Raw genomic sequence first — 27,228 nt, 5'->3', positions numbered from 1 at the left:
TATATATATATATATATATATATATATATATATATGGAGCTGACATACTATACTACTCAATAAATATAATCTATTATTATGATCAATGGTATCACAAAATATTATGGGGTTACATTCCTCTCCATTCAGATGTCAGGTCTTCTGATGAATGTGAGTGGAGTCAATGGTAATGAGTGAATGAAAGAAAATGATGAAAAAGAAGAAATAGAAAATAACAACCTAAGTCAAAATAGCAATTCTACCCAACACCTTGCTTTGAACTATTCCAGGAGCCTGTTGGGGCAGGGGCATCATGGCAGACTCAGAAATGTATAAGATATACAAGATGCTACCAGAGTCCTGAAGCACATCTCCTGGGGCTTTAGATGACCCCTTTCCATGTTAATCTAAATGATTATATTGGTACTGAAGCCCAGTGATATTTAGCTGAGGAAGTAGGTGGACTAATGTGTATTCAGAACCTTTTCATTTGTCTGTCTTAGGACACTTGGAAACAGCTTTGCTGAGTTGTTTATTTAATCTAGGTCCTCTAGTATGTAGAAAAGGAGTCACATAGCAGGTTGGAGAATGCTATCCTTAGAAATGCCTGCTTACAAAGTTGGTCCTTGGCTGGCATCTGGGAATGTAGATTTCAGGAGGATTCTCATCATTCCCAGAACAGATATAAGGTGCTCATTGTGACTAAACTATTTATAAAAACAATATGGCTCACGATGAATATCTGCTTTCTTTCTGGGAGATTGGAATTTTGGTATGTGACCAGTTGAGTCTCTAAATAGCTTCCCTGGCAGACAACATCTCACAAGTGTTATCACACTCCATTGCTAGAGGAATTAAATGCATCCTATGTGGCTACACTGGGAGAGAACACTTGGAAGCTTAAGCCTGGATTCTTTAGAATTTCGTCACATATGCCTCTTCCTTTTGCTGATTATGACTATGCATGGAGTCTTATGATTCTTCCTAGTAAATCATCAAACCTGGCAGTGGTCTTTGGAACCTGATACATCTTCATATCCAGCTCCCCTCTAATGTGGCATCATCCACATCTGCCCTCCCAGGCTGATCCCTAGAAGCCTGAGCGCCTCATAATTGCCCTTTTGAGTTGTCTGGGCTAACAGCTTGGTAATTTTCTTTGGAGGGTTTCCCAGAACAAAAATCAACTGTTATACATCTTGGGGTATGCCAACATGTCAGCCTTCTATTTCAAAGAGCTGCCTCTGTGCAAATTACAAATATGTCAGTTCTAAACCATGTTGGCTAATAGCTTCTTTAAAATCAGGTAACCACAGTCATAACTGTTAGGCAGGTAGGTAGCCATCAGCAATGAGAGTGAAGGCCCAGCTCTGAAATCTCAGGAATTACAAGAATGATGGCCCAATCCAAAGGCCCACCCCTAGGACCTTCCAGAAACACCCATTTTTTTTTCAAATAACAATGCCCCTACATCCCAAAGTACAAGGAAATAAAAAGCCACAAAATAGCCACTGGTTTAGGCCAGCCACAAACACCTGCACAGTGAGGACTATACTGACCTTTTCACTTCAGCCTCATTATACCATTATTATAATATCACACATACACCTGGAAATTCATGAATCTAATTATAACAGACTGAAATCTGGATAACTATATGTGCAGTAGACAAAAGGTTATATAATAGCCAACTGTCAATCAAAATGACCTCACATGCCAATCATCTAGCACCGACCACTCTTGTAACCTCCCATCATGGCCCAAATATAATGCAGACTCCCCGCTTCTATGGCCCTACGGCCATTTCTCGCATAACCTGTTTCTCTCTTGAAATGTACATCAATAAATCTTATTTTTCCTAAATTTCGCTGATCTGTAATTCTTTACTGCATTGGCGAAAATAACCGAGGGCCCCTCAGCACCACTGGGGCAATGATGGATTTAGATCTCCCCCAATGGTAACACAACCATTATACATGCACTTCAGAGAATATTTAGAAGTGTGACATAGGAGGAAAGTAACAATCAACCTTCAGAGAAGGCTCTGAATCAAGAGGAATGTTAAGACACTTCTGAAAAAGAAACACATATACTGACAAAAAAATTCAGAGACTGAAATAATCTGAGGAATATGTTATGTGCTTACGCATCTGTCCTCTGTTTCTTTTCATCTCCTATGGCCAGATTTCTGCAATTCTTGACAAAAATGTAGAGCCCGCCAGTTTTGTAGCAGTAGCTGATGTGGAGAAGGATTTCACCACTGACCTTCACGTTGCCATAGTCTCCTGTTTCACTGTAAACGCTCATCATGCTGTTAAGGCTAGTCTGAAAAAAACAAGATGAAAAGAGGCATCCAGTGTTAATCTAACTAACTCTTCACAGAAGCTACCCTCTTCATTCGATTACAATTTCTGTTCTTTATAATCAGTAGGGAAGTCTAATGGGAGGTTAGAAAGCAAGAAATAAAAATAAAAAATAAAAAAAAGCTATTTTTCTGGTGTTGTATAAAATCCAGCCTCGAGAAAGGACAAGATCTAGGACTGTTAGTAAGAAAGGCAGGAAACTTGCTGAGAGGAAAAGTGTTTCCCTTTCAGGATAGCAAATACCCTTTGTTTATTCGCCTCTTCTTACAAACACAGAGTCATTGAGGCATTTCCAAGCCCATCTCCTCTCCCCATCCATGTAGCTTTCTCCTTTTTCACTGGTAGTCTCAAGGTCAATCTACTTCAAAGTCTAGAATGCACTGATGGGGACATAGAAAAGCTCATCTCATATTCAGTGCTAGCAGGAGCCATAAGCTCTCAGCATCCCATCAGCCTCTGAGAAGCCATAACTGCAGCACAAGGGTACCCACAGCTGCTGTGATTCTCCTGAGCAGCTGTGTGGCCACCTGGGTAGTATAAGACAACAGCTTCATAAATCTCTGTAAAACAGCAACCCATAAAATACAGTACTAAACAATAACACAGCAAACAACAAAGAAAAAAAATGTAAAAAAGTTCAAATCTACCAAACTGAATGAAGTTTCTGATGTGTCACTAATGACAAAAGGCATATTTTAAATTAAATGTAACAAAATTATCCTTCAGTATCAGAAACACAAACTCTATATCTTAGCAACAAGACTGTCACCTGGAAGGTTTTCATGAGTGACACAGTAGTTCCAAAAGTCCTGTCTGTAAACCATTGGAAAGTAATGACTATGGTGAGTGTAAAGAGAGCCTTGACTTTCTACTTTTGCATTCATACACACACACACACACACACACACACACGAATAAAATTGTTCAGAGACTGATCAAAAACAAAATGTGAGTGATGTGGCTAGTACCTCTTTTAAACTTAAGTCAAGGACAAGAGAAAACCAATGATGCAATAATTCCAGTCAGCCCTCCATATCCATCGGTTCTGCATCCCAAGGATACTGAGGGAGGACTATACTGGGAAATTATAACTTAAAAGAGAGTCAGTGACTGACCTAATTTCTCTTTCCTGTTCCTAAAATAAAGCAACAGAATTGTTATGATAGCAGATGGCTTTGAGCAGTGCGTTTCAAACTTTAATCGCACATATACATCACCTGGGGATCTTATTAAAATGAGGATTCAGATCTATTCCGGCTTAGGTGGGGTCTGAGATTCTGCTTTTCTAACAAAATTCAGGGTTCACAGTTTCCAAACTGTGTTGAGGCATCCCACAGCACCATAGCAAACTCACAGGGGCACCACAGATATTTTAAAATTTCAATGGAAAACGGGGCAACATCTGTCAGACATCGCACAAACTACTAACAGTAGTTCCCAGTGTCAACATTACATCATACTTTATTTTTTTTCAATGAAATCCTACCTGTGTGAAGCTAAGTTTTTGGTAGCTGCTGCAACCAAAACAAAACAAAACAAAACAAAACAAAACAAAAAAAAACAAAAAACAAAAAGCAAATACTGCACAAAAATCATTTTAGAACAAGAAATTAAAGTGGTGCTGTCCAATTAGCTTTCAAGATTTGACAATTTATGTAGTGTTCAACAGACACATGTATCTCATTGGTAAGTATTGGGGGCTATTTAAGAATGGAATAAAATATTATTTTTCTTTTGATTTATGCATATTATTTTTTCAAATGGCCACTAAGTTAGTAGGATACCAGTGTTTATTGTTTTGACCTAAGTACTTAACAAATGGGCTAGTTAGGTATTACTTTTGACCTAGGAATGCTATGAAAGTATCACTAAGATACTAGGGGCTCTCTGAACTGACAAAGTTTTAGAGTCTCTGTCCCAGGTAATGCAATGTTGCTGGTCCATGAACCACACTTTCAAGTTTTAAGGGCTTTGAGAATAAACCCCAACCTCCTCATATTACATATGAGAAAATTCTGGCTCAAAGAAATTGTCGGCAGTGCCAAGACATACAGCAAGATCTCCAGATTTTTAGTTTGAGGACCTCCCCACCATACCTCACTACCTCTTCATATCACTAATTTGTGTCTAAAACACACCCCTCTGTAGCCATTATTTGAAGAAGATCCTTTGTCAACAGGGGGGCCCTATGGATAGAAGAAAAATTTAAGAACCCACAAATGCTGAAGCTTAGGAGAGATTAAGGCAGTTAAGGCAATTCTACTACTAATCAACCTGATGCTCTTAACCAAGCCAATGCTGTGATTTAAGAGATATTTATTCTACAGGTATCTCTTTAATGGTAAATCATTTTGGACCATGTGTCTTTTGACTGGTACTCAGATTCTGTTTAATGAATGTTTTTCTTTGGAATGTTTTTCTTTGGCTTTTGATGACGTTATTTATCTTTTCAAATAGAACCTCTGGTTAACTGTACGCAAGTCGCAAAAAGATAAATGGTGGAAAAATAGCCCACATAATCAGATTTCTCTTACCATAAAATTTGTGAAGTATGGTTGGGAAGAAGGAAAAAGAAAGACTGAAAACTCACAGTGTCTGAGTCAGCATCAGGCACATTTAGGTAGGTCCACTTCCTGTTGGAGCATGCTTGAGAATTCTTTAAAGAAGTCGCCGAAAGGTCAAAAGGAAAAAAAGGATATTAGAGCAACAGTCAGAAATCAGAGAAGCAAAGAAAAAGACTTCCGGGTACATAGATGGGTACAAGAAAACAGGGGCTCCTAAAGCTTACACCTCAAGGAAAGCCTTGAACACTAAAGTAAGAAGGGACTTTGTTTTGTTGGCAGTGGGCAGGTATGGATGGTGTTTGAGTAGGAAAATGGTTGCCAGCAATGTGGAGGACAGCTGGGAGTTGAAATAATTGTGGGAGGAAAATGTATCAGCAGAGAACTGAGATAATTTACAGGCTTGAGCTGATGAGAGCCTCAACTAGGGTGTGAAGAAGTTTTAAAACCTGGGTGAGGACCATGCAAGGAGAGGAAAGAAATCAGGAGCCTTAGGAAAAGCCCACGCAAAATTAAACTAAAAAGCACTCGGTGGGCAAAGCAGGAGACCATGATGACTTTTAACTCACTATCACACATTGTCCTAAGAGTATCCCTATTCCTTTTGGAAATGCACAGAAAATCATTGAGAGAAAGAAGAAACTTTCAGTGTGTGCTAGAGAACTGCTTACAGTTGACAGGCCACTTGCTAGACCCTGGGTGTTTGCAGAAAACTGGGAGGACACTAAGTCATCAATGCCTTCTTCAGTCTCTTCCAAGGAGTCCTAAGGAAGGAGGGGGGGAAAACAGTGGTTGGGTTTATTTCTTTCCTAGAAAGTCTTTTCACTTCAAAAACTGCTTTCTTATTTAACTATCTGAAAAATCGGATACAAATATCTGGAAATCACCTTATTCCTAGGTTTCCATCTTTTATCTCCATTCAACCTGAATTACCTCATCAGATGAGTGGGGTCTCCCTCCTAGTGGTGCTTACTTTATGGAAAAAAAACATGAATTTAAGAAACATGCAGATCTAGTGTTCAATTACTACCTCCCTGATCTCTAAGGTGATTTATTTGGGGCAATGTACGTATTTTTTTAATTGTATACTGTCAAGATGGGAAACATATTTCAAAAATCTCTCCAACAAAATAAACTATTTTTTGACACTGAATTCTTGTCCAAAATATATATACATACATACACATACACACACACATACATACACACAAATCGATTATATCATGCATATTGCTTTTTTTATGCACGCCTTTCATTTTCGCTTATCCTTTCCATTTCCCTTCTCTCATCCTATTAAACTAATATTTTGCATCCTGCTGTGCATATTATATTCCACATTTTTCTCCTTGTTTATGTGAAAAATCATAATATTATCCACACACAAATTGATTAGTCGTACATAAGAATTTCTTTTAACTGTAGTTTTATAAATTGAGATTTTATATATATAATTTTGTGCCTTAAAAAATCTTTTCATTATAAAATATAGCAAATGGAAAGTACATAAAACATAAATGTACAGTATATAACAATATAAAGTGATCAATCAGAAGACCCCTTGTGTCTTGTCCATATTAAGAGCCCTTTTGCTATTTGAAATAATATCTTAATTCTTATGGTAATCACATCTTTGCTTTTTAGTTTTACTATCTAAGCATACACCCCTAAATAATATGATTTTCTTTGCTTGTTTTTGAACTTTATGTAAGTGGAATTAAGTATTATATATTCCTTTGTGTTTTCCATTTTTGCCTAAATACTACAGCCTTAAAAGGCATCCAAATTATTGCATGTTTTTATAGTTTGTTCATTTTTATTTAGTATTCAACTGTATGATATCTCACATTTTACTTATCCATTCTTCTGTTGCTGAATATCTGGGTTGTTTCCAGATTTTTTCTATTATGAACAAAGCTGCTGTGAATATCTATGAATATGTACCCTGATGCACAAAAACTTAAGTTTTACTTGGGTGTAGACCAGTGAGTGGAATTTCCAAGTCATAGGGCATGCACACCTCCACATGCTTATCTATATTACAGATAATGTCAAACTTTCAGAAGCAGTCCTACCAATTTATAGTCTAGCCAGCAATGTATGAGAACTCCTTCTGCTCCATATCTTTGCCTTCCATCCCAATAGCTGGTACTGCCAGATTTTTTTCATTTATGCTAATCTAGATGTTTAATATTCATGATTTTAATTTTTATTTCCTTTATTACTAAGTTGAGCACCTTTTCCTGATCATGGGGCAACTAAATTTCCTGTTTTGTGAAGCACTTTTTAAGATTTATTTTTATATTGGTTTATTTGCCTTTTTCTCACTGATGAGGTCACAAAATGAGCTGGAGTACCCGAGGATATCAGAAAGTAAGAAAGTGCTCAAAACAAAACAAAAACAAACTAAAGACAACAAAAACAACAAAAAACCCAATCCACAATGATAGAAATATGTCAAAGGGACACAGGTGTCAACTGAAAGAGCTCTCAATGGGCAAAGCTAGAAAAACTTGGGCAAGAAAATGAAATAATATTGAATTATAACTCCAAGTACACTCAATAATATCTATGAGTACATACTGATGTAAAATAAGTGGTTGGAAAATAAATGGGTGAGAAGAGACACATCTCCTATGTAAAATAATTCTAAACAATTTATGTAGATCTTCTATCTTTAAGGAGGAAGAGCATAACTCCTTCAGTGTGGGCTATACACAGTGACTTTTTTCCAAAGAATACTGTGATAGAAAAGGGGAAGATAAGTAACTTTACAGGGGAGATGCCTGACAAATACTACCTCACTCAGGTGATCAAACTCAACATTAACATCAGTCAAGTTGAGAGTATGTACCCTGGGTGTGATGCAGCACGATGAGAACAGCACTTGGCTGTTGTGGTGTTCCACCCAAAAAATGTATATAACCTCTTTCTAACCATGAGAAAAACATCAGATAAATTTAAATTAAGGGAAAATTCTACAAAATACCTAACTAGTACTGCTCAAAACTATTAAGATATCCCCAAACTAGGAAAGTCTGAGGAACTGTCACAACCAAGAGGAGCTTAAGGAGACATGATAATTAAATGTAATGCAGTATCTTGGATGGAATTTTGGAACAGAAGAGGAACAAAGGAAATCTGAATAATGTATGGACTTTAGTTAATTATAATGTATCAACATTGGTTCATTGATTGTGATAAATGTAGCTTATTAGATGTAAACAGGGGACACTGGGTATGAGGTATATGGGAATTCTTTTCACAAATGTCTATAAATCTAAAGCTACTCTAAAATTTAAAAAGTTTACTACGAATTGTAAACCTGTGATAAACTGAGCTTGGTCATAGTGTTTCATCCTTCTTATACACGACTAAATTCAATTCGCTAAAAAAAAAATGCTTAGGACTTTTCCATCTACATTCAGAAATAAAATAGGCTTGCCATTTTCTTTTTCAAAATGCCTCGGTCTGGTTTTTCACTGGCCTCACAAAAGAGCTGGAAATATTCTCTCTTTCAATTGTCTCAAAAAGTTTGTATGTAAGGACAAACATTGTGTGAGTTCTTTTATATGAGGTTTCTAGAGTCATCAAACTCATAGAGACAGAAAGTGGAATGGTGGTTGCCAGGGGTTGGAAGGAGGAGGAATGATGGTTAGTATTTAATAGGTACAGAATTTCAGTAGGTGAAAATAAAAAGTTTGCAGAGATGAATAGTAGTGATAGTTATAAAAAAAATGAATGCATTCTTTGCCACAGAACTATAGATTTAAAACTAAATAAATTAGTAAATTTTATGTATACTTTATCACAATAAAAAATGTGTGTAATGTTTAAGATAATAATTTCCTTGAAACTTCTTAGAGCTTGCCAGTAAAGTCATCTGGGTCTGCTTCTGTCTTTATCAGAAGGTTGTAAACTACTGTTTCAGTTTTATTATCATGTCCAGAAATTTCAGGTTTTTAAATTTTTCTTGAGTCAGTTTTGAAAAATTACATTTTATAGAAATGTATTCATTGCATCTGTTTCCAAAATTCTTGGCATATAATTGCTGATATTATCTTCAAATCTGTTTTTATCTGTAGTTATGCTTCCTTTGTCATTCATACTTGTTTTCGCCCTCTTTTTGTCCCTACCAATACTTTGAGAGATTGTCTATTAGTTTTTTCAAAGCACCAATGTTTGTTTTTATTGTTCTGTATTTTATCTTTGTTTTGTAGTTGATTGATTTCTGTTTGTAATTATGTCTTTAATTTTAAGTTCTTTGAGTTTAGTGTTATTGTCCTAACTAAAAAGTTTATTCATAGTAAATAATTTTCACCCCTTTTCCTTCTCTTATGTAAATACTTAAGGCTATAAAATTCTTCCCCAAGTAAGACTGTTGCTGCATCCCTTACTTTTTTTGGTAGTATTTTTATTTTCATGTAGTTCTGATTGTTTTTATATGTTTATTATGATTTTTTCTTTAACTCGGTAATTCCTTAGCAGTGTTGTGACAGAAACAAGGAGCAAACAGCAAGGAAAGTCACCTGGGATCTAGATGAACAAGCCCTACAACTAGGGAGAAAAATAAGAAATCACCTTGCAACGGGAGGAGGTAGGATGGGGTGAGGATGTGAGGCTGCCTGGTCCCAAGCAGATGAGCGGGACACAGGTTACAGCAGTGGCAGCTGCAGATGCCTCTTAAAGGGGCTTTGTCTGCAAGCAGACTTTCGCAGTGATGGACCTACTCATTCTGAACACCAGCACCGGTTTGGCTGTGTAGGAGGTACCAGGGACTTACAAAGGTACACTGAGTTGTCAGAGGGCCAGAGGTTAGAGTCTCCCGCAGATAGAAGTGCCAGTGGTATCCACTGTTCCTCTGTTGAGCCCTCCCCGCTCCCAGTGTGCTGACACAGCGCTACCATAGCTGAGACATCATCAAACTGGATAACAGAGGTTGCTCCGCCCAGAGGATTTCCTAAAACCCCACATCCCCAAACTCATAGCCCCACCTAAGCCACATCTAAGTGTATCATTGATGAGTCAGTTGCTCCTTGCTCAGCAGAACCACAACTCCCACTAGTGGCAGCTGACCTTGGTTTCTGACATGGCTTCTTGAAGCAACTATAAGCACAGCATCTGTGGATTGCTTGCTGAATCTTAACAGATGGCACCGGAGGGGCACAGGCTGGGGGTAAACTTGGCCTGCAGCTGAACCCCTCTCAGAACTATGCCACTGGACACCTACCAAACAAAGCCACACTAATAAGACCGGAAGACTTAAGAGCTTTGCTTAGTCCATAGAAACAGACACAGAAAGGCAGCCAAAATGAGAAGACAAAGAAGCAGAAACCATATGAGAGAACAGAACAGAGATCCAGGAATAATGGAGTCAAGCAATCTCATAGATGCAGAGTTCAAAACACTGGTTATAAAGATGCTCAATGAACTTATGGGAAGTATAGATGAATTCAATGAGAACTTTAGCAAAGAGATAAAACAAAAACATAAAAATGGAAATGGAACTTATAAAAGGGAACCAGTCAGAAATGAAGAACACATTATCTGAGATAAGAAGTATATTAAATGGAATAAATAAAATGAATAAAGAAGAGGATCAAATGACCTATATAGAGGATGGGGAAGCCAAGGACATTCAATCAGAATGGCAAGAAAAAAAAAGCCAAGAGTATAATAATAATTTAAGGAGCCTCTGGGACACTGTTAAATATAAAAATAGCCTTGTCATAGGGATACCTGAATGAAAACAAGATGTTAAAGAGCTATTTGAAAAAATAATGATGGAAAACTTTCCTAACGTGGTGAAGGAAATAGACATACAACCCCAGTAAGCTCAGAGTCCCAAGAAATAGGAAACCAAAGAGGCCCACACCATGACACATCATAATTAAAATGCTAAAGATTAAATACAAAGAGAGAATCTTAAAAGTAGCAAGAGAAAATCAGTTCGTTATCCACAAGAGAGCACCCATAGACTGGCAGCTGATTTCTCAAAAGAAACCATGCAGGACAGAAGGGCTTGGCACAAAATATTCGACATGATGAAAACCAAGGATCTACAACCAAGAATACTTTATCCTGAAAAGCTTTCATTTAGAGTGGAAGGACAGATAGTTTCCCAGACAAAAATAAGCTAAAAGAATTTATCAACACCAAGCCAGTATTACAGGAATTGTTGGAGAGACTTCTTTAAGAAGGAAAAACATGTATCAAAAACAGGAATAAAAAATGGTAATAACTACATTCCTATCAGTAAGTACCTCCAATGGAAAAAAAATTAAGTGCTCCAATCAAAAGATAGAGTGGCTGAATGGATAAGAAAACAAGACCTCTACATATGCTGTCCACAAGAGACTTACTTCAGATTAAAAGATACACACAGACTAAAAGGAAGGGGATGAAGAAAGATATTGCCTTGATAGACCTAGAGGGTATTGCATTGAATGAAATGGGAAAGAGAGAAAAAGACAAATATCGCATGATTTCACGTACATGTGGAATCTAAAGAATATACAAACAACAACAAAAGCAGTAATAAACTCATAGATACAAAGAATATTTTGAGAGCTACTAGACAGGACAGGGGTTGGGGGGTGGAAAAAAAGGCAAAAGGATTAAGAGGTATAAATGGGTAGTTGAATAGACATAGAGATGTAGAATGTAGCATGGAGAAGATGGTTAATAATGTAATAAATATGCAAGGGGGAAGAGGGGTATCAGCTTTAGTGGAGTGACCACTCTGCAAGTTATGTGGATCTCTGATTACTAGGTTGTACAACTGAAACTGGTAATATTATTGTATGCCAACTATAACTGAAAAAAGTCATTGAAATGTACAATGTAAATATGAGCAACTAATTGTCTATTTCAATAAAGCCGGGAAAAAATTTAATAAAAACTTCACTAACTTATATAATCACCTTTACTTTTTATATCCCTCGCAACCATTCCTGTATTTCTTTCTCCTCTAAAGTATTTGATTCAAAACGATTTTCAGTGTAGGTCTTTTAATCTTATACCCACTGTTGCTATGAAAACTGATATTAATTTGATCCTTGTTTATCTGTATGTAATACAGGATTTGTCTCTAGAAGTTTTTGGAATATTCTCTTGTATTTGATATATTTAGATTTCATTATAATATGTCTAGCTGTAAGCTGTTATTTCTAATCTTTGGCACTTTCAAACTGAGAAATATTTTTCTTTAATTCTGTGAAATATATCCATATTATTTTTTCAAATGGTCTCTTTTCTATATTTTTATGTTTTGTAATTTCCAGGTATGCTATTGCCCAGTTGATAGCACTTAAACTACAACTCTTCGTATTTCTTCACTTTCTTTTATTAAAAAGATATTATAAAAAAGGATGTTATGAAAACTTAAACATCTATAAAATTGGTGACAGTATAATGAATCATTATAACATCACCCAGCTCTAACAATTATCAATATATTGGCAAACATTTTTTCAGCTATTCGCCTTGCTGTTTACTTTTCCCTCACAGCTTTATTGAGGTATAATTTACAAACCATAAAATTTATGAATTGTAAATGTACCTCAGTGACTTTTAGCAAATTTATAGTCGTGCAAACATCAGCACAACCAGTTTTAGAACACTTCCATCAACCCAATAAGTTCCCTCATATCTGTTTGCAGTCAATCCTCATTCTCCTGGAAGCCATTAATCTGCATTATTTTCTCCATAGATTTGACTTTTCTGGACATTTCATATAAATAGAATCATAAAATATATGGCTTTTTATGTCTGGCTTCTTTCATTAGGCATATTTTTTATGGTTCATCCATCCGTGTTGTAGTGTGTATCTGTACTTTATTCCTTTTTATTGTTGATTATTGTATATGGAATACTATGTATAATTTGTTATCTATTCGCCAGTTGGTGGATGTCTTGATCATTTCCACTTTTTGAGTATTATGACTAATGCACCTATGAACATTTGTGTGCAAGTCTTTGTGTGAACACAATTTTCATTTTTCTTTGGTAAATATCTAGGAGTTAAATTACTGGGTGGTTTAGTAAATTTATGTTTAACTTTTAAAGAAATTGCTAAAATTTTCTTCAGAGTGCTCATACCATTTTACATTCCTACAGGCAGTGTATGAAGCCTTCATTTTCTCTACATCTTTGCCAACGCGTCTATATTTTGTTTATTGCTATTCTAGTGGGTTTGAAGTGGTGAAGTCATTTCGTTAGTGACTAATGATGCATATTTTCATGTGGTTATTGACTATTTATAAATCTTCTTACCTGTTTTTAAATAGAATTATTTGCCTTTTTAATGTTGAGTGTATTCTTTATATAATCGAGATTCAAGTCTGTTATCAAATATCTGATTTGTAAATATTTTGTTCCAGTCTGCAGCTTGTCTTTACATTTTCATGTTTTTTAAAGTCTAAAATTTTAACTTTGATGAAATTCAATTTATCAGTTTTTTTCTTGAATGCATTGTGCATCATGCATTTGGTGTCATATCTAAGAATTTTTTCTCTAAAGTCACAAAAATTTTCTCCTAAGTTTTCTTTTAAAATTTTATAGTTTAAGTTTTACATTTAGATATGTAATCCATTTTGAGTTAGTTTTTGCTCTTGTTTTTGTTTTTGTTTATGTATGGATATCCAATTGTCTAAGCATGATCTGTTGAAAAGACATCCTTTCCCCACTGAACTACCCCAAAACAATAGAACATAAATGTAAGAGCTATTTCTGGACCCTATTATATTCCTTCGATTGCCTATGTGTATGCCAATACCACACTGCACTTAATACTATAACTGTATAGTAAGTTTCAAAATCTAGAAGAATAAGTCTTCCAACTTTGCTCTTTAAAATTAATTTTATTATTCTGGATCATTTCCACATAAATTTTAGAATCAGGATGTCCATTTCTACAAAATAGCCTGCTTTAATATAAAATACGAATTAAAAAAAAAAACGCTGAAAGAAGCCAGACCCCTCCCAAAAAAATTTCAATGCTACTAACTATAAAATACTACCTCGAAGATGTCAAACTATTTAAAAATAATATAGTGATATTAAAAACTACATTATTTAGGGAAAAAAATCAGTGAGATAGTATTAGAAACATATTTGGCTAAGAAACTGATTAAACCATGTGAATAAATACTAAGATTAAAAGAACAGCCTTCTTAGACTTTAATTTGTGTTTATAGGTTCATCTGGAGAGAATCTGTCTTAATTTTTTTATTCTGCTAATCAATGAACATAGAATGTCTCTCCATAAATTTAGATCTTTAATTTAGCACAGCAATATTTTTCTAAATTTCAATACACATAACTATCTTACATTTTTGATAAATTTATTCCTAAATATTTTTTTATTCTAATACTATCATTAATGGAATTATAGTCTTCATTTCATTTTCAGGTTATTCATTACTAATTGTATTTTTTATTTGATCTCATATCCTGCAACCTTGTTGAACTTATAGAAACACAATTGTATTTTTTATTTGATCTCATATCCTGCAACCTTGTTGAACTTATCTATTAATTCTAGTAATGTGTTTGCAGAATCTTTAGGATCTTCCATACGAAATCATGTCATCTACAAATATAAAAGATATTATTTCTTTCTTTCCAATGACATGCCTTATTTTCCATTTTCTTCCACCCTCCTTCTCTCCCTTCTTTTTCTTTCCCCTTTCCTATTGCATTGGCTAAACTCTCCTGTATAGCGTTGAACAGAAGTGAAAGTGAAAACCCTCACCTCCTTCCTGCACTTAGGGGGAAAGCATTTGGTCCTTTTTGTCTTTATGTATGATATTAGTTGTAGGAGTTTTGTAGATGCCCCCTTATTCGAGTAAAGAAGCTCCCTCTATTCCTAGTTTGATATTTTTATTATGAAGGGATGTTAGATTTTGTCAAGTGCTTTTTCTGCATCTACTAAGGTGATGTAGTTATTGTCTTTTATTCTACTGATATGATGTATTACATTGATTTATTTTTGAATGCTAAATCAACACTGCATCCATAGGATAAATTCCACTTGGTTATAGTGTACAATCCTTTAGTATTACCGAGCTTGGTTTTCTAATATTCGATTAAGGATTTTTCCATCTACACTCATGATGAGTATTAGTCTCTAGTTTCCTTTTCTTGCAGTGTTGTTAGCTTTGATATCAGTATAATACTGGTCTAATAAAATGAGTGGAGAAGTATTTCCTCCTCAGTTTTCTGAAACAGTCTATGAAGAATTGATATTTCTTTTTCAAATATTTGATATACTTAATCGGTGAAGCCATCTATACTTGGGCTTTTCTCTGAGGGAAGATTTTTAATTACTAATTCAATACTTTTAACTTATTCTAGATCTACCTAGAATTTATATTTTTTGAGTAAATTTTAGTAATTTGTGTCTTCCTAGGAATCTGTCATATAAATTGTCAATCTAGTTGGCATACAGTTGTTCACGGTATTACCTTACCATCATTTAAATTTGTTATGTTGGTAGTGATGACCCCTCTTTCATTCCTGATTTTGGTAATTTGTGTCCTATCTTTTTCTTTTTTTTTAAATTTTACTTTATTAGTTTCAGTATACACTACATTGATTAGACATTTAAACAGTTTATGAAGTGATAGATTTTAAAATACTTTCACAGTTATTTTATACTATGGTAAGTAACACTGAGTTTTAGGACTCTGAGTTTCCTGGCTTGCTTTGGAAAAATTATATTAATGTCATTCAACATTTGTGTTTTATCTTTCTTCCAAAGAGTTCAAATTGCATTGTAGCAATTATAGAAATCAGAATATGAGATTAGAACTGGAAGGAACCTTAACAATAATCTAATTCAACTTTCTCATTTTATAAATGTGTTCACTTAAATATTAATTTTCATATAATTCAGTCTCAAGAAGGCAGTTCAATAGCTTTAACTTGAGATGTAGAAAGGTTCGTATAAAATATATAGTCAGATAAATCTAGTACTATTTAGTTTAAGAAATACTGAGATCCCTGGTTTTCCAGGTTTAGATTAAGTAATGTACTTTTAGCCAGGAACTGAAATTCCCAATAGGTGTTTTCTTAGGGATAATCTTCACTCATTAACCTGATTACCTCTTACTCTTTCTAAATCGTTCCTTAGTTGTTTATATATGCTGGTTGTGAAGACTGACTAGGAAGAGATCATTGTATATACTCACTTTAGTCTCAACTTATCTTCACCTAAACTGGACAGGTCTGAAACAAGATCACGTCCTTTCTTCATGATCATTAGACTCTTCCACATTCAACTTACCAAGTCTGTGTCTAAAGCCCCAGGGACAGACTTGCTTCTTATATTTACGGTATCCTCTGAGTCTTCTGTAAATGACCCACTCAAATCTAACTCAGATTGAGTCCGGTCTAGAGGAAAGAAGAGAAGAGGAAAGATATGAATCAGCTTATTCTGTTAGAGGCTTTAATTTTTTATTAAATTGCAAACGTTTAATCTTTATTCCATTCTTTATAGGCATGGGGCATAAATAGTGTCATGAAAGCAACAGTCAAGAGTCAGTAACTTCATGCCGTTTATGCTATCACACTTGTATTTTTTTATAGTATTTTGAAATTTCCTTGGACTGAGTTACCAAACTAACATGTTTACTTCTCCTTTGATCACAGGAGATTAAATGCCCTACCATAAAACGCTAATTGTAAGCTCTTTAAATCATCTGTTTTGCTTGTAGACATTGAAAAACTCTCCCAGAATGGCTCTCAAGCTTAGAAAAAATAAGACAATAGCCATTTTTAAAAATTTAGATAATTCATACAAAAAGGCATGGCTAAAGGTAAATTGGGAGGAAGCTCTATTTCTTTAGGTACCGGAGCATCTTTGATCAGAAGAACATCTTGCTTTTGAAAATATAAGTTAAAGGACAATGCACTACTCAGTAATGCTGTGAATAGCTTACCAAGACACAGACAATTTATTTCCACTGAACAGTTCTATGTCAAAGTCCTGCTGAGAGAGATATAATTGCTTATAAACAAAAAAGATTTAAGAGAGCAATCAAGTACTAAAGTTTGAAACTGTAAATGAAATAATGCAGAAGTACTTAACATAGTGTCTGACACAGAGGACTCAATAAACAGGGGCTGTTCAGAAAGAGGAGTAGAAATATACTCTAGGAGGTTCGCTTCTAGACTAGTTTAAAATCTTGCATTTCACAGGTGAGCCGATTTTCTAGTCCTGAACAAAATGCAACAGTAACCATACACACTTATAAAACCTTTGGGAGCCACCTGGCTAGGAGAGATTCCCCAACTCAGCACACAGAATCCAGCCTTAGGCTTTATGCAAATATCATCATTAGGTAACAAGTAACTTTTTTATGTTGAGGATGTTGTCATGATTTTAATTCTACACATGGGACATAAACTTCATCATTATGACAAATATGTCCAAAGAGTGCCTTTATGCATAGTATTACATAATGAAATTGCAACATAAATAATACTTGTTTCACAGGGTTGCTGTGGTGATGAAGTGAAATGACATATTTGAATGTCCCATACAAATGAAAAGGGTTATTATTAAAACCTTAATGCTGCTTGAAAATAATTCTTTACTTAAACCATGAAATAATTAATCTGTCTAGATATAGGGCATTTCTGACCACCATATCAATTGAACTACCATTTCCTTGAACTCTGGGCAAGAGTCCTTATCTTTTGTATCAAATGAGACAATTATATTTCCTACACTCTTATACTAACATTTGGTATAGCTCTGAAACCTGGCAATGATGCCTGGCAAGGGTATACACTTAATAAATGGATTTCGCATGAATGTAAGAACACATCACCTCCTTCAAGCAATTCTTATGGAGTGGGCCTACCACCATGGATCAAACATGAACGAATTTTTTAAGGCATGAAACATCCATTTAACGCTACACAAAAGTATAGCTCCATCTGATTTAGATAGTTTGTACAACAGAGTAGTCATGTTGTAAATACCTACCTGAGGAGAAGGAGGCCCCAGACACTGCTATGGAAGGTGTAACAGAAGTTTTTCTGCAATGATTCTTTATGAGGTCCTCTGAGGTTCTTTCAAAGGCAATCAAATCCATGGAATTTTTAAAACCGTGTTCCTTCTCACAAAGTGAAAATAAAATAAAATAAAAAGCATTATACTAGCACTAATTTCCTTTAAAATTCTTCCATAGAAATATACTTCCGTATAACCACGTTTATGTGTATACTCTTTAGGAGGAGCTAGTTGATATTTGGAGGACCCTCATCTGGAGTCCATATAATTCTAAAACTATCAATAATCACTTCCTAAAATCTATAGCAAAGGCTTATTAATTATCACAAAAGGCATTCGAAATAATTTTTCATTCACAAATTTAGTGAGTGTTCTAATATATGGTTAGCAAGAAGAATGATACAGGTACCTCCAATCTTACATGAACTATGTACATGAATCTGGCAAGCTTCATACCCTCAGAATAGTACTGAGGCTTAGAACTCTGTTTTTCCCCACTCTCAACACCCTCTCTCCTCCACCACCCTTTATCTCCTCCACCCCTATTTAACAGTAGACCATGCCACTTTTTCCATTCAGCAGACTGGATGATCAGAGCACGGTTGGTTACATCATTATTGGAATGAAACTTTCATGCAAGTGGCTTATCAAAGTTAATAAAAGGATAAGGAATGGGGACTTTCCCAGTTTATAGAAATAGGTTACTTTTGGGGGTGCCTGCTTGCTAATAAATGTGCATGTGGCAGAATTCAGTCAGAGACTTGCTTTCATTGTAACATACAATAAAGGAAAACTCTGTCCCAAAATTGTCTAAGCCCATAAGAGCTTGGCAATTGCATCACTCCAAGTTTGCTTGAGCATTACAAAACTAATTTGAAACTTTTGAGAACTGGAATAAGGTTAAATGTCCATGTAAATGATACCACAGTGTGATAATGACCAAACTAAAAAGAGAAGTTTCAATTCCCCCTTCTATAAACAATCAAAAAATGCCTTTTAAAGTCCTACAGGAAAGAATTCCCTCCTTGTTGCCCTATATGAAGCCCATACCTTAGACACTGAGGGAAACAGATGATCTCACTCTAGAGAGATGTGGTTCTCACTGGCTTAGCATACATACTAATTAATGCAGCTTCAATATAGACTGTTTTTGGTCTTTGATTATTCTCTAACACATACTCTCTATAGCAGGAAGAATGTAGCTTCTAACTAACTGCCATAGACTACTAAGGTTTATCAAAAGGCTATGACAGAGGTCAAACAGATAAATAAGTTTAGGTCAGTTTCCAACACTTCTTTAAAACATTATTCACACATGGAGTCCTCCAGTGAAGCAAGACCAACTTCCTTAGTGGCAATTATGTTGATAGCAAATTTTCCAATTGGTTCCCTGGGACTATCAGTAATATTGAGCTCTAATGGGCCAATTAATATTGCACAAGCATTAACATGCAACACATACCCTGGAGATTCAGGATGTGAAACCTAAAATTAACAAAGTACATCATAGCAGAGGACAAGTTAGAGACTTTCATGTTCTAAGAGTTTCCATTTTAAAAACTTACTTCTCATATGCTAAAGCAGAAAAGAACACTAAAACAAAGAGAAATGGGAGAAATTAAGAAGCTATCACCTTGATCATCATCTCACACTATATACTTCTTCCCTTCATCATGGAAGAGCAAATGTGCTTCTTAAAGTACTGTGTTCTTATGTTTATTCAACAGAAAACATTTCCCTTTGTCTCTTTTTGTCTTAGAAAAGACTAGCTAGACTAGCAAGAGCGAGAAAAACACAGGCAACTGCTTATATATGTACATATACTGAACTGCATTGCAGGGGATTTCTATTGGGGAAATCAGTGTTTTGTTTAATAAAGAAATATTCATGTAGACGCTGTTAGTTCTGAGGGTATTAGTACATGAAAAGCATGACTTTTTTCTCTCGAAAAATTGTACTTAGGAAGATAATGCTTATTTTGAGAACGAACTGGACTAACTTACTGGTTATTGGACAAATGGTCTGCCGCTACCCATTGGTATGGCTGTACCAACTGTTAAAAAATTTTAAAAACTTCTGCATCAGTTTGTAAACAGGACTACTCTCAGTCCACCCTCAACCCCCTTCCCTGTGCTCCCCACCTCTACAACCCTAGTTTCCCCATAACCCAGGTTAATGCATGACATGGAAGGGCCCCCAAGATACTGCCCTAGCCTTGTGCCAGTGTTTGTTCTTATTGCTCAGTTGCTAAATATTTTGAATATTATTCCTTGCCAAAGAAGTGAGCATTATCATCAAGTACCTATTCGTTTTTCTGGCTATTGAACAGCACTGCTTGCTGAGCTTAATATAAATATTTATAAAATTTTAAGTATGCCTTTTTTCTTATCAGCAAATATAATTTAGTGTTTAAATATATCTATTATATTGTTATTATTATTATTATTATTATTATTATTATTATTATTATTCGATTTGTCTGAATGCCTTTTGGCTCTTCCTTAAAACAAAATCTGTAGAATCTGAATGCTTACAACCTTCACTTCTATTTCCCTGTTCCAAAGTCAAGTCTCTTGCCTGCAGTAATGCTATGGCTTCATGGCTTCTACTCTCGTACCCCTACCGCTTCTTCTTAACACAGTCCCCAGGTCCTGCATAAACAGAAGGCAAATCATGTTGCTCCTCTGCTCAAATCCTCCAACTACCCCCATCTTATCCAGAGTAAATGACTAAGTGCAAACAGTGATCTACAAGGCCCCATCTGGCCTTATCACCTCTCTGAACTCATTTCCTATTATTACTCTTTCCTTCGCTCACTCACAACAGCCACATTGGCTCTCTTGCTCTTCCTGGAACATACCAGGTATGCCCCCAACTTGCGGTCTTTGCACTAGCTGTTCTTCCAGGGTCATTAAAGATATTTTGCACAATGGCTGAGCAAGGGCATTGACTACTCCAGATGGAGGCTAGCCATAAATAATTGAACAGCCTTCCTGTAATGTACTTGCTGAATATCAGTGTTGTCTCCGCCTGGAGGAACAATTTGCCCCAGACTCCCTCATGGCTAATTCTTTCACTTCCTTCAAGTCTTTGTTTGACCAGGGTCTGGCTTATAGTAGACCCTCATTAAATAGTGGCTGACTCAAAAAAATTGAAGTATGTATATAAAGACTTTTTAAATACAGATGTCAGCTATATATATTATTTCATGCTTTATCAAAAAAAATCTGGTATATGCTCATACAAAAGAAAAGCTTCCATATTATATATGTTATATATTATATATTTACACATATGCAATTTCAGTTTTCATTATGTGTTGACCCCTTATTTCAACAGATATATAGAAAAGAAAACTACAAAAAGAGTTCAAGATTCTACTTTTCCTGATTTAAATCAGTTTGGAAAAAAATTTTAGTGCAGGCAACATCTTGAGAAGTAACATGGAAGATCAAAATCAAAGACTTCTTAAACTTATTTGTATTTTGTTCAAATCATATAGCCATTTAAACCCTCATTATACAAATGCCACTTTTAACCTGTTCTTTCCCTTTCCTTTTCATTTCAGGGAATCCTGCCAGGAGCTAAGGATGCAACAGGTTCGGTCCTGATAAAGAAGCTTCTATCATTAAGCAGTGTAAACAACATGTGCTGAGACACAGAGAGTTGAAACCCAGTCATGCCACAGTGGTGAGGTTGAGTCCCGGAAGCCGGTTGTCCTTTCACATCTGTGTACTTACTCTATTACTGACTGAGGTCACACTGCGTGTGCTTGAGGCTGGTGACTTCTGAGCGACTGGGGTCATACCATTGCTCTGGCTGCTCTTTGGGATACCAGGACCAGCTTCCTGGTCATTAAGATCTGATGAACCAGTGCTTCCCCTAAATGAGAAAGAATATTCCAAATTAACATGGAAGCAGAGCAGCGACAAAAGATACAGTCAAGGAAAAGCTTACAAGAAAATGATGACAAGGTGTAAATCACAAGATGTACAACCAGAGTCACACTGGAACTGGTCATCAACTAACATGACACCATCCTCCTCAAAGACCTTCATGACTCACTAGGTTCAGCCCCATTAGTCTGACTCCAGGATCTTCATCATTGAACTTCACCCTACCTTTCCAACTATATTTCACACAGCTCACCAGCAGTCTCCCAGCCAGTCCAGGATCCTTACTATCCTCTCAACTCACCATGCTCACAGTCATGCATCTATCTCTAAGGTTTTTGCTCACATTCTCCCCACCTGATATGCCACTCTCAATTCATGCAAATCTTCCCCGTCCTTCAAGGTTCAGATGAAGTCCAGCCTCCCCCATCAGACCCTCTTGTCAATCACAGGCCTTGTCAACCTTTACTCTACCCAATTCCTATTCACTTACAGTCTTTACCAAAATATGTAGCACTTGAGTACACAATGTCTTGTGTGGCTCCCTAACTGATCCACATATGTAGGCCTGGGTGCCTCTAACAACTGTAAGCTCCTTGGGGACAGAGTTCATGATATATTTACCATAATTTCTCCAGCATCTTCATGATGTCTTGGTGCAAAGGAGGCACTCAGTACATATTTAATCAAAGACTGGACATTATATTTTATTTCTATGTTGTTTTAGTGACTGACTCATGGTGCACATTTAATAATTGTGGTATGAAAATAATGACATTTGGCAAATGAGATTGACTCACGTTCATGTTTGCTAAAACTGATTCGGTTGCATTCAATAACGATTAATGAAAAAACAGGTCTTGCCCTTGAGGCGATCACACATTTTTTCATGGAACGTAGCTTCATAAGTAAATATAAGCTTGACAAATTAGTGTTGAAGAGTTTGTTCTTATATTCTTTACCCTCCGTTAACAAAGAATATGCTCACTGGTAAAACAATTTTATGAATTTCACTCTTTCAATTACTATTTTAATAAGTTATAAGTGTACCTATAATAATAAATATCTTACTGTTAAAGCACGGCAGTGATAGCGATTAGAGCTTACAGTTGAACCAATCAGAGGAGAGACTTAACGTAATAAAGGAAAGGTGCTTTTAAAAAGAATGTCTGACTGTGCGTGTGTCATTACTAGAAGATAAATCTGTCAGAAGAATTGGCAGTGACCACTGGAGTTATCAACTACAGCTTATAGGTTTTTCAAAGCTGTGCACCAGAAGAGTCACCAAAATCAAATATGCCCTGATTGATACTACCAGCTGCAATCACCCTCAATAATTATGCAAACAGCAGCTTCATTTACTGAGTATTTTCTAAATGTTAGACACTTTCCGTTCACCAATACCCCTGAAAAAAAAAAAGGTATTAACATTCCTACTCTAAAGTTGAAGAAACTGAGTCTTTGAGAGGTTAAACAATTATTCTGTACATGCATGCATGTGTATGTATACATACACGCATGCACGCGCACACACACCACCACCACCACCATGACCACGACAACCACTACACTGTCACACATATAGTACATGACAAAGTGAGGATGAAAACAAAAAATTATCTGAGTGTGCGTATTATTGCTTACTCATCATTTCATCAAGATCAACTTGTTACAACCGGGCAGGTTCTACATTGATAGAGGGAGCTATCAAGAAGATGATCAAAGGAAGAGAGCTGGGGGTTAGTTTCTTGGGATTTGATTAAGAGAACTATGAAAAATCTCTGGTGGCATTCCTTTGATACTACATAGAAACAGTCTCTGGCTTCTTCTTTCTAGAATGGCACTCTGAATAAATTATAGTACTCTGTGGACTCTGCTTAGGAGAAGTCTATGACTGTGTCTTTTTGATTCTGACAATAAGATAATAAATTTTGTGACTAAATAGATTAAATAAATTCTAAGTTCCCTGGTGATTTTCCTGAGCCCTCCTACCTCAGATGTTACATTTCTTCACTTGACAACAGTTAACCATATTCATACCTTTCCAAGTGATTCTGCTCATTTCAGTAGTCCCATTTAGAAGAGCTTATAGATCTACCCAGTAATGCTGTGCTGTGACCATAGGTTCTCTACTCTCAGAATATTACCTCAAAAATCTCTTTCCCTATCGTTTTAGGTAAAATCTCCTTTAAAAAAGAAAGGCTGAGAGTGAATTTTGCAAAAATGAGCCAAGAAGTTATGATCCAAAGGAACTCATGTGGATAAATCTGCTTGTGTCTGTGCTGAAGGTTCTCCGTGACCCAGGCGGTTTTGAAAAAGTCCCCATCATGGATTAGCCTTACTAGAACAAAAAGATCTATGTGTATAGAAGTTATGGCAGAAGTTGATTAATTGTAATGACATTCAAGAGGCTACCCTGTAATAAAAAAAAAAAAAAAATTCTTGTGCTTTCTAAGCCAGCTACTGGAAACTATTGTTGCCAGAAGCATTATCTCAAAAATGACATATAATTTCACATTTGTCCCTGACATTTACTCTGGGCTTCTCAAAATTATTTTCCTCTTAGTTGGCTGTTTCAGTTAATTAGACTAAAAAGATTTAGTCTAATGAGGCAGAATGTCATAAATATTTGGACAGCAACTTTTTTAGAAGTTATGGAAAATATGACATGTAATACATAAATCTTTGCCACTTAAACAAGAAAAGGATAAAAGTTTCACCAAATTTAAATTAGAGAAGTTTAAAGTTCAATGAGGAAAAAACTATTTTTGATTCACATATCATGTTATTGATATTTAAATTAGAAATATTAGAAATCAGTGCTAACAAAACTTCAAGCTAAAATTTGCTTAAGGGGAAACTAGCAAGAAAGAGATACATTTGTCTTATTCTACTAGGACTCAAAGTGTACAGATATGACACTATCTGGGCAGCTTATATATTCCGGGGTACTTGAAAGATATATTTCTTAAAGTAGAAAAGAGTCTCATTTACTTTCGCTTATGAAATATACTTTAAAAGCCCTCCATTTTGTTATTTCTAATTTCATGCAGGCCCGAAACCTTGATAATAGCTTCCTAGATATATCAATTTCTAGAAAAAGAATCCAAGGATAGGAGAAAAAGACCATAATTTAATGAGTTGCCTTTCTGGTTTACACAATAGTCTCCCAGGAGTTGTAGTCTAGAAAGAATTTTTCGGGATCCAACCTTCCCAGAGTGCGCTGACAATGTTGAGCCTATGCCTACATGGTTAATTGATTGCTCTAAGTAAGATCAGCCATAAGGCAGCATTAATCTGAGAGATACTAACACTCCCTGGGACAATGAGACCAGTGAGTAGTATGACAGAGAGACTACATGATATTCTTCCTGTGGTTTATGTTGAAGCAGAGACCGTATGGCCTACAAAGCCAAAAGTCTCAACTATCTATACACCTCTATAAAAAAAGTTTGCTGACCCCTGTGTATGTTTGTCCATGTACACAGGCACACAAATAAATGAATACGTGTCTCCATTTAAAAACCAAAGTCTTTGGAGAGGTCAACACATGCTAAAGAAATAAATTTCAGGTATTAGGTGCATGTGTTTATACATATGTATGTGTTTGGAGGAGTTATACTTAAGCACAGGTGAACCATCATAGGAGCTCTTGAATACAGAATTAGGAAAGCAGAGAAATGAGGAAGAAGCAGAAATTCATTAAGGCAGCTTTTCTAGCTGCAGTTTTCTCTGAAGCCACTGGATTTGTGTGGCTTAATTACACATATTTTTCTCCTTTTCCTTTTTGGAGAACGGACAAAAATAATATGATATGGTGGTTGCCCAATAAAATTTTGTTCAATTAATCTCAAAGTTAATTACATAAAAAGCCTTTATAATTTGATTTACTAAAACAAGCACTGATTTGTGTGGTGGTTTAAAAATGTTTATGGTTTCCTTAAAGGATCAGTTTCCTTTAAAAAAAGACTCTAAAATGTAGGAGACAATCACCATGTGGGAAAGACTCTGGGTATGAAGAAGAAGGAGTTAAGAGCAGCTAGAACTCTCAGTCTGAAAATATTTTGGTCTTTTACCATCATAAGGTAATCCTGATCTCATATCTTATTTCTAAACAACAGCTAGAAACCAGTTGGAGGAGAGAGTCCAGCAGTGATGAAAAACCTTGGGTGGACCAGCAGTCAGGAGCAAGAAAGCCAAGTGCCTTCCCCTATGGACACCAAGGAAAGCAAGTGTTTAGCAGAACTTAGTTTTCAGTAACTAAATGGAATGAGTACTTATTCTGTACTCAGTAGTTCAGATTTGCTAAACTCCTGTTCTACCTGTGATGCTATGTTGCTTATAAGACAAATGTTATCAAGGTATCCAAAGCCATCCATATCCTGGCCCAACTTAGCTTTACAGCTCATCTCTTGTATACTGTACTTCAATTTTTACACTCTAAAAACTCTTAACTTTGTGTTTTCCAGCATATGAAAGATTGCATTATTCCTCTTTTTCTTTGTACTATTTCCTCTGTCTAGAATGTTTTTCTTACCTTTCTTCACCTGGCCAAAGCCACTTCATTACTTAAAATTGTTTAGGGATCATCTCCATTAAGCTTCCCTGAATTCTCTACAAAAAAAAAATGCCTATCTTTGATTTTCACAGAGCAAACACAATATCTTATTATTATGATACCATATTGCTTTGAAATTATTTGTTCAGTTATCCCAATCTTTCCTGCCAAATTTAAAGTTCATGAAGGGGTGAAGTAGTATCATTGTCTAAGATCTTCCACATTTACCACTTGGCATATAGTACTAAGTCAATAATATTGGCAGAACTATGTGTTGAGTTTATTAGTATAAATAAAATACATAGGTAAGCAAGCCATATATCTGTACTCCTCAATGATTTGAAGAAGGCCATTACTGTGTCTTGGCTAATCTGAGAATGTAACATATCACATTATATACCTTAGGTAATAGTGAGTAAAAATGAAATTTATTATATTAGGGGAGAGAAATGTATTCCATTTAGTTCATATAAATATAACATGCTAAGGCAGTGAATCTTTGGAAAACTAATGGAGAAACAAACGAGATAGCAAGGAGGAGGCTTCGGGCTTACAATCATTATTTGACTACAAAAATGAGGCAAGTCAAGAACCCAACTGTAGTTCAACCAAAGTATAATGTCAAGGGTCTGGCTGAACTACCAAATCCCTACACTCCCAAACATTATTGACATTATAATAAGGAAAATCACATGCATAAAGTAAACATAAATCAGAGGCTGAGCAACTTGTAGTCTGACAAACTGTACCTTTGGAAGAGGTCCAAGAGCAGTTTGGGAGGGACAATACAGCAGAAATCAAGTGTCCCTGCCCACTTCCCCTCAGCATTCACATCCACCCATAGAAACCCTGTTTACTG

General features: G+C 35.7%; 1 protein-coding gene across 5 annotated transcripts in view; it reads right to left on the bottom strand.

Annotated features, from left to right (window-relative positions):
* Positions 1-27,228, bottom strand: part of SYTL5 (synaptotagmin like 5) — a 216,674-nt gene that overhangs the window by 16,574 nt on the left and 172,872 nt on the right. For 3 of the 5 annotated variants that reach the window (XM_039888172.1, XM_039888171.1, XM_039888174.1), the window contains 6 exons: positions 21,659-21,800; positions 17,892-18,024; positions 16,185-16,291; positions 5,572-5,664; positions 4,930-4,995; positions 2,123-2,301 (listed from right to left, as the gene is read on the bottom strand). In XM_039888172.1, the coding sequence (XP_039744106.1) occupies positions 2,123-2,301; positions 4,930-4,995; positions 5,572-5,664; positions 16,185-16,291; positions 17,892-18,024; positions 21,659-21,800 (720 nt within the window). The remainder of the gene's footprint in view (positions 1-2,122; positions 2,302-4,929; positions 4,996-5,571; positions 5,665-16,184; positions 16,292-17,891; positions 18,025-21,658; positions 21,801-27,228) is intronic. The other 2 variants (XM_039888173.1, XM_039888175.1) reach the window with 2 other exon arrangements.

The sequence above is a fragment of the Pteropus medius genome, unplaced genomic scaffold (assembly GCF_902729225.1).
Source record: "Pteropus medius unplaced genomic scaffold, Ma_sr-lr_union100, whole genome shotgun sequence".
Classification (NCBI taxonomy): Eukaryota; Metazoa; Chordata; class Mammalia; order Chiroptera; family Pteropodidae; genus Pteropus; species Pteropus medius.
Note: the sequence above shows the minus strand (reverse complement) of the source record. Positions and strands in the feature narration are given on the sequence as shown.